Source organism: Paramisgurnus dabryanus, chromosome 12 (genome assembly GCF_030506205.2).
Source record: "Paramisgurnus dabryanus chromosome 12, PD_genome_1.1, whole genome shotgun sequence".
Classification (NCBI taxonomy): domain Eukaryota; kingdom Metazoa; phylum Chordata; class Actinopteri; order Cypriniformes; family Cobitidae; genus Paramisgurnus; species Paramisgurnus dabryanus.
The window spans coordinates 12,268,967-12,277,533 of NC_133348.1; the positions used below are offsets into that span (position 1 = coordinate 12,268,967).

Below are 8,567 nucleotides of genomic sequence, written 5' to 3' on the forward strand. Positions count from 1 at the left end.
TTACTTTTATATACCATGTGTGTTTGTTAGGTGATATCAAGTTCACAAAATGACCAAATGTGCACTTCACCCACAAAATGAAGGCAAAGAATTTAAGATCAGCTCGACCAAACAACCATTTTTCCCCACATATAAACGTGGATAATACAGTATCTAGAATGAATTCGTTAGGTAAATATGCGTCATTCGCTTCTCACAACCTCAGGATCAAACGTAAGGATTTGGCAAATGATGTTTTTCTCTATTCGTCTTTTGAGTCAGTAGAAAAACATGCTAGAGGAGTGAATCAACAACTACCCCCACCACCTCCGCGCTCCGCCTCTTTTACCCCACCACCCACCCACCAATTCCGACCACCCTCCGGAATTCACCCCTGCCCCCAAAACTAAAGCCCCCCGCACTACAACTGGTGCAGAAGATGGTGTGCGCGCGCGCGCGCGCGTGTGTGTTTGTGTGTAGGGGATGGATGGTGGTCGCAGGTCACCGGTGTCAGATGTTATGGAGTTTCTCATTTCCTGTGCGAGGGTTTCCCATCCACCATTCATAAAACAAGAGCCCGTGAGCACCGGGGAACACGGACACACCCTTCATGTCCCCATGTGATCCCGACAAAGTTAAGGGGCATCGAAGGCACAGACAGCACAAACGTTATTCATTTTGTGAATTAAATGGTGAATACATTTTATTGGTCTGCGTAAAATACGCGTGAATGTAGAGTCTAAATAAAACAGGAGCAGCACATTATTATTCCCACAAACTTAACATTTTCTCTTTTTAGCTGCAAATTTACTGCAACTGGACTGTAAACTACAACGAAATCCCAATTAAAACATTTTAAATTGAGTCTGTTTTGACAAAATTAACATATCTTGATTGAAAACATTCAGTCTAAAAGTTTGAAAACAGACAAAGCATCAAAAACGCTTTAGTTTAAGGTCAAGCTCTTTTTCAATAAAGCAATGCTGGTGACATTTAAATTGTACACCACTTGTGTTTTTTTTTTAAAGATAAAATTATTGTAAGAAGGTAAATTATTGTAAACCGAATAGGCTAAAATTTCAACAAAATAATTAACTGATTAACAAGCTTTACCTCAGCTTTAACTTTTAAAGGATTTCTTGTTTTTCTTGTAAAAATGAACCTTTAAATCCGACTTGCTATTCACACTGCAAAGAAATGTTTTCTTAAGGTGACATCATGTTTTTAAATGTTCATATGCAAATAGATGCTTTTAAAATGCAAAACAAATACGTGCCATGTTTTAGCAGGTGAAATTTTCACTAATGTCTTTATTTTATCTAAAAAAAAAAAAAATAGTACCTAAGAAAAAACTTTTACTGTGTGACTACAAACTAAAACTAATATGCTTATAATATTGAATTCGTTTTTATATTAACATTACTAGGAGCCAATATCTCAGTTTAACCCTTTAATAAATGAAGACTACACAAGTAGCTGTTTATTTACAGAACAAACATGCTTTTGGGTGGCTTTTAGGACACATCTGACAATTAGAAGAATGAATAAAATCGATAAATAATCACAATGATTGATTGATATTGAACTGCAAATCAGAGAATCAGAGAAGGGGATATTTCGTTTTCTAAACCCGTTGGAGCAGCATGAGGTTTTATCTTGAGTGTATTGAGCAGTTTGGATCCGCCATACCTTCATCTCACCCACCCCCACCCTGACGAACCCCTGAGGAAACGCATAGCTGTCAATAGAGCTCATTCAGTCCACGCAGCACTTCTCTATTCGTTTAGTTTAGTGATGCATTCATGTCTGCAATTCCCCCATCTTTCTGAAACTCTCTTTCTATTGAACCAACATAAACCCGATCGTTTTTGAACGTCACGCAAAGTATTCTGTACCAACGAGTGGTCAATAATAGAGGAATATTTTAAATGCCTTCTTGACAACTTTACACGTTTTTCTAAAATCACCTTCGACACGATTTACACAAAAACTTGCAAAGAATGTCACAGTTTTGTCAAAACCTTTGGATTAGATTTAGTTCAAATAATTACCTATTCAATGTAAAACAAACATTTTCAAAGCAGACAAACGGGTTTTGTGTCTACTATTGACAGACTAAAAAGGATAAAAATAAATGTTTTCCCACTAACTTTCCCATGCAGTTTTCTGTAACCACCTACAATTTACTTTAAAACATTCGTCTTTATTCTAGGATTTTGAAGCATTTTCTCATTTAAAAAAAAATGTTTTGGACAGGACAGATGATTCCTTTTTTTCTTCCCAGTTTTCAGATTCCAGTATTAGTAATATTTCGTTTCTAAAAATTAAAAAAAATAATATATATAAATATATTTAAACGTTATTTCAGGTCTATATGTTTTAGTTCTCAGTTTAAAACGCTTTAGTTTGTAAAAAAAAAAAAACTATTGTTGTTTTAAAATGTAGTCTTTTAATCGATGCAATAATTGTCAATAAGAAAAGTCCACAAGTGTTATATTTGCAACAAATTTAAAAATCCATACAGCAGACATCTTCTGACTAAAATGTTACCTACAATTTTAAAATTATGCGTATCTTAAGAATTTTAACAGTATTATTTTTTAACCATTGCAAGTTATTATGTGTTTAAGGTGGTGATCATTCCACGCTCCGTATACGTCACAATTAAACCATGACGTCAGACGGAAGGATAAACGCTGCGGTCAGGTTTCTTTAACTCTCTGTCAATCTCAATTCATTTCTGTCTGTCTTAATCATCCACTTCCTCCAAAACTGAAAGAATTATAGTGATGGCAAGTCAAGTGAGTTTTTTCCGACGCATTTTCTTTTGTTTCAATGGATATTTGTGTCGGATACGATCAATAACTGCACGGAAAGATCACAGCTCGCTGCGTAAGACAATCTGAGCTGATTATATTACTATGAATTGCTTCTTGTGTCGTCAGACCACACACACACACAGAGAGAGGTAATACAATTAATCAGTTTCTTAATGTAATGCTCTTACAAAAAGGATATTATTCTGACTCTATTTATAACACTGTATAAATAGCTTATTGATGCTGTGTCTCACTCACCTGCGATGGAGTGCACGGCCATGCTGCGCGTGCTCTGTGTCTGACCCTGCGGATAAGTTAAAGAAAATTAGACAGTGCCAATGATTCTTTCTTGTTAACATCTGTTAACTGCTTACTAACTAAATGTTGTGGCAGTTAAAGGATCCACCGACCGAGTTTCGTTTATTTTGTTCAAGCTGCTGGTGGCGCTTTCATTTGTGCTGAATGGAGGAATTTTCCAGCATGAATATTTCATAGCGTCTGTGAAATGTAAGAGGAGGTTAAATCGCTCCTTTAATTCGAATCTCAAACAATGAGTGCGGGAACGCGCAAAAAAGATTTTTCAGTAGGCAACAGTTAAAAATAAATGAATTGTTATTTACGCACATGTTTGTTTATCTGAGTTAAATTCCCAGTTTCCAGGAATGTTTATTTTAATTATTATTTAATTAATTATTTTAATAAATCAATTGATACCTTTTATATGCTGTCTTGAGATCTTGATGTTTCAGATCCAGACTGGGGTGTACAAGCAAAGGAAATTTCTGAGAAAACTCCAGATAGTCTTGGAAAAGTTCCTTGGCGCAAAAATATCCAGTCAAATCCGATACATTTCTGTTTTAAACAAAATTATACAAAGGAGAAATCAAATTTTCACGAGTTTAAAATGGTAATGTCAACAAGTCATTCGACAGAAATTATAAACATAAATACATGATAAAATATAGCCTAATAAGACAATAACATTAAGTTTAACTTTAGTTCAGTTAAAGTCTTTAAATTGAGATTTGTTACAAGTAATTAAATCACTTCTAGTTGTATTTAAAACCAACCAGTGAGAAACCCATGTACATATTGTCATGCATGACTTTAATGGGGGTTGATGGGGGTCTGATTGGCAGCCATTTTGTATGGACATGTTTTTTGGTTAAACAAACAAAAAAAATCAAACCGGTTGGTCTTATCCTTTAAACTTACATACTAAAGGTTCACGTTTACTATGTCTCGAGTTTCTTTATCGTGTGAGGTGAAGTGAAAACACACACCACGGTGGCAGAGTTTGATATTCAACCTGCTTTAGGTTACAGTAAAAAGAATTAAGTTCCGGTGGCGCCCCCTGCCTGCAAGTCAGCGTAGTGACATCAGTGTAGTAGACGTGCAGCGGTTTGGCTCTGAATGAGGTTGAGTTACAGGTATACTGACTGATAAACGAGATGTTCACATAAAAGAATTGAAATGTACTTGGGTGACATGGTAAAACAGGCAGGTACAAATTAAACGGTGTCTGTAGCTTTATGTTTAATGAAATTTGACCACATGCAGATAAATTATCATTGCAATAAGTCAGCGGCACAATAATCTAGCTTTTAATGTTTGTAAATATATTTTTTACAATGTAATAGTTTGCCGAAATTTGCATTTGGGCCTTCATCGCGGTCTGTGCTGCTCTGTGAACAGGAAGTGTTTAAATTACATTTAAACAAACCTTTATTATAAATTGAAGATTAGGGTATGCACAACTGGTGCTGTATATGTACATATTAAATGGCCAGTCACATATATTTTTTTTTACATGCATGCAGTTTTATTATATAACGACATGCGCATCTTACCTTTCATCCGCCATTACCGCAGTCTGATGATGAATGTGGCTGTAAATATGTTTATTTCGCATATATATAAATATATGAAATGGTTGGCACCGGCGGATAATGGTTGGGTTTGCCCGACTTCCTTGAGCATCTCAGCTCACTGCTTCCTCCATAGAAACCGCGCAAGTGTCGCCAGTTGCCATGCGCGGATTCCACATGAAACTTTGCAGTTTCTATAATACAAAATAAATAGTGTTTGTTACAACATTTATTGCAAGACAGGGTTCTACATTTAAATCTATTTTTTGATGTAGCTATATCTTATAAGTTTGAATTAGCAAATATTTATAATTAAAATTAGTAATGTGTAACTTTTTCCTTTGTATTTCAAGGAGAATCAAAACTCGAACCCGTTTTGCCTGAGCCCACATCTACATGAACCACAATGAGAAGTCTTTATTTTGTGTAAATGTGTGAGGGGGGGTCTGTCCTGCCATCTCCTGGCTAAATTAAGACATTGCAGCATTTTGAGTTTACAAAACTACAGTTTTCTGTGAAAACCCGACATGGTTTGTATCCAAACTGACTTTTACACAGTTAATAGAAGATTTATTATTGAATGATTTAATTAATACGGGGATAAAATACTTTATATAACATACATTTCATATAACAGATGTCATTGCATTCCAAAGAAATGCTGCTTTTTATGTGGTTAATATTTGTATTATAAAACAGTAAATACGTTTTGTAGGTGATTTGCTATTTTGTATAAATGATAGGCCAGCTTATAAAGTGGATTAAGTAGATATTTCCGAGATTTTCGTTTTATATTCTGACGAACCGTAATTCTTTCTGTAGTTTAGTAGCTTAATGTTGTAGGCTACGTTGTACTTTATGGCCAATAGCGGGGATTAAAACAAACAAAAGACATCATTTTTCACAATGTCAGTCACTTTTATTAATACAAGGTAAGTTTAAGACAAGTTAAGTTAATACAAGGTAAGTTTTAAGAGATGTTTTAATAAGTTGATTTCTAATACAATATTTTTGTGAATATTATTCTTTAAAATAAAATTGTAGTATCACCATATTTTTTGCAATAAAATCCATATTAATAAATATTGCTACTTAATACAATGTTTTCATTTGGCCATACCAGCTCTGTAGTTGATATTATGTTTGTCCTTTATATAAATTTTCTCTGTGCAGTTTGTTGTTTTGGGTTAATTAGTTTTGTAAAGTTGTTAAATATTTGCCCAATCAAATATTTTGTTAAAGTAAATATACCTTGCATTATATGTTCTCTAAAAGACAGTCATGTGTCATTAGACAAAGTGTGTCATAACATAAGAGAGATAATTTTTTTCCTTGAAAGTGTAAACATTGAATGACATTTTCTAAAAGTCTATTTACGTTTTTCTATAACCTAGTATTAAAATATTTCAAACAATAAAGGAAAATTCCCGGAATGTTTTATTTTTACTTCTTGACTTGTCAAGTTTGAATATTTTTTTAAGTGCCGTCGTGTCATTTACAGCTTTAACTGAAAATAAGTTAATTTTACATTGTTGCTAAAATTATTGAAAATAAATAATTATAAATACACAGCTTTATGCAGATTTCATACTCAATTTAAAAAATGTTGTAAAAGATAATCGCTTTCTGAAACTTGCTGCCATCGTGTGGTCTAAAATCAAAACCCATAAACAACAAAATAACACAAACGAACCTAAATAAATGCATAAGATATTATTTCATATTCAGCAGATAAAGCACAGTTAATGTTTTGTTTTTCTATATGAATTAATATTCTTTTGTCATGATAAACATGATTTTGTCGTTTACACTTATTCAGAGAAGTAAAAAAAATTAAATGTTTAATATTTTCGCTCAGCAAAAAGGTCACATTAGTTTTATTGAATTTTAATTATTTCTCCTCTGAAAAGTTTCTATAATAAGAAAAACAAAAACTAAGAAACAGAGAAACGTGCTTATGTTAAAAAAAATGTTAAACTAACTTCAATAATTGAAATGCATTCATTCAAATTGCCACAAGACAACACAATACAAAATCATACATTGTGAATATAACCAGACCCACCCTGGAGCCTTCAAGCATGGGTTTGCAAGTGTGAAGTGTAAACTTTTTGGAAATCTGTGAAACAGTTCTGCTTATTGGCCAACATCCTTACTGGACAGAAAGAGAGAGCAACAAAACGAAGAAATGATGAAAGACATTTGAAATAGATCAGATGCAACAGAATGACTCAGACAGCCGAATCAATCAGATTTAGGCTATATTAATGGAAATGCTGTGTTTAAACTTTTTAAAATGCTCGCACCATCTCATATTCAACATAGTGTTATTTAGGTGTGTATGATCTTTATGGTTTTGTGTTTTACAAGTGTTTTGATCTACTCGGATAAACGCCCTTTAGTTTGACTGCATGTCTTTAGTGAAGTTTCAGAGAAATTTACTACATTCTGTAAAATATAACAATAGCATTTTCTTTCTTTACAAACACATGCACTGAAAATGTATAAGACCTCTTGATATAAATGGATTATACGTGTAAAAATGTAAGACTATGCCCTATAGTGTAATGTTATATTGTGTTTCTGTAGTGAATCCCTGTGGTGTGGCAATAAAGGACATAGAGATGAACATATGGAGTGGGTGTGGATGAAATTGAGACAGTATATGTTACCACTATGTGTTACATTGTGTTTCACCAATTGTGTTTGTGTGTGTTTAAACGCACTCATTGTTCATGCCTTGCCTTACTTTTAGAAGAGTCATACCAGTCGTCGTCCCAAATAACGTGAAAAATATTCCTTCGCCAAATGTACTGCTGACGCAACTGCCATCTTTCGGAATTCCCATTCTGAGGAAGAAGGAAACGGGAATGCTCACTTTTGGTTTGCCAGTTATGTTTAACGGACACGCACGCCCCACGTGCCCAGGTAAACCCGAACAAGCAGAGCTCCTCGCCGTAATGTGTGCGCTTCCCAGTTACATCAATAACATATCTCAGTTTTAAGTCAATAAATAAATAAAAAACAGCCACTGCAGAAAACAAGACGACTGTAATACAGAAACACTACAGCCTATCTGCTGTAAACAGGCCTACTGTTATCCTTACCAAGTTAGTTTATGAGGAAAATCTACAAGGGATGAGCACTTGTGTTTACGAATGAGCCTTCACTTATGTATGCAAGAAAGTTTACCATTGTGCTTCATTAAGTGTTTTTATTAAAGGGGAAAATCTGACTTTTTCCATGTTTAAGTGCTATGATTCAGTCCCCAGTACATAAACTTAAATATGAAAAAGAACCACCCAGTAACTTAGTTTTGGTAAACCATTTTCTGCAAGCATGTGAATAAATAGGTAGGCTAATTAAAATTTGGCTCCCCTTGTGATGTCAAAAGGGGATAACACCGCCCCTTAATCTGCACTATCCAACCACAGAACTGCAATTTAGTGCAGAGAAAGAGAGAGAAATAATTTGACAATCGAGTTTCAATTTCTACAAACCACTGTCATGGTGATCAGTGTTTGCATCTCATCAGCTCATTTGCATTTAAAGGGACACGCCCCCCAAAACGGCACATTTTTCCCACACCTACAAAGTGGCAATTTTAACATGCTATAATAAATTATGTATGTTGAGCTAAAACTTCACATATGCCCAGATCCAAACCAAAGATTTGAAGAGTTTGGTTCCAGAACGAGATAAACATGTTTTGACAAAAATGTGAGTTATCAAGTTATTGTGTTTTTATTGTGCAACTTTGCAGTATTTTTGTTATAAAGGCCAAAAAACCAACTGCAGTTTGATTGATATTAATTGGAATGCACAATAAAAAAACACAATTTTTGAAAAATTATAGTACCTAATTATAGAACCTCTTTATTTTTTTTTACATCTAAAGAGT

At 34.0% G+C, this 8,567-nt stretch overlaps 1 protein-coding gene across 2 annotated transcripts in view; it reads right to left on the reverse strand.

Annotated features, from left to right (window-relative positions):
* The window catches only part of lin28b (lin-28 homolog B (C. elegans)), a 37,329-nt gene extending 30,281 nt beyond the window's left edge, over positions 1-7,048 (reverse strand). Inside the window, exons 1-4 of one of the 2 annotated variants that reach the window (XM_065256403.1) lie at positions 6,732-7,048; positions 4,649-4,860; positions 3,513-3,650; positions 3,057-3,102 (exon numbers count right to left, since the gene is read on the reverse strand). In XM_065256403.1, the coding sequence (XP_065112475.1) occupies positions 3,057-3,078 (22 nt within the window). In that variant the 5' untranslated portion in view covers positions 3,079-3,102; positions 3,513-3,650; positions 4,649-4,860; positions 6,732-7,048. Of the gene's footprint in view, positions 1-3,056; positions 3,103-3,208; positions 3,299-3,512; positions 3,651-4,648; positions 4,861-6,731 lie in introns of those variants that run through there. The other variant, XM_065256405.1, reaches the window with a different exon arrangement.
* Positions 7,049-8,567: the final 1,519 nt, after the last annotated feature.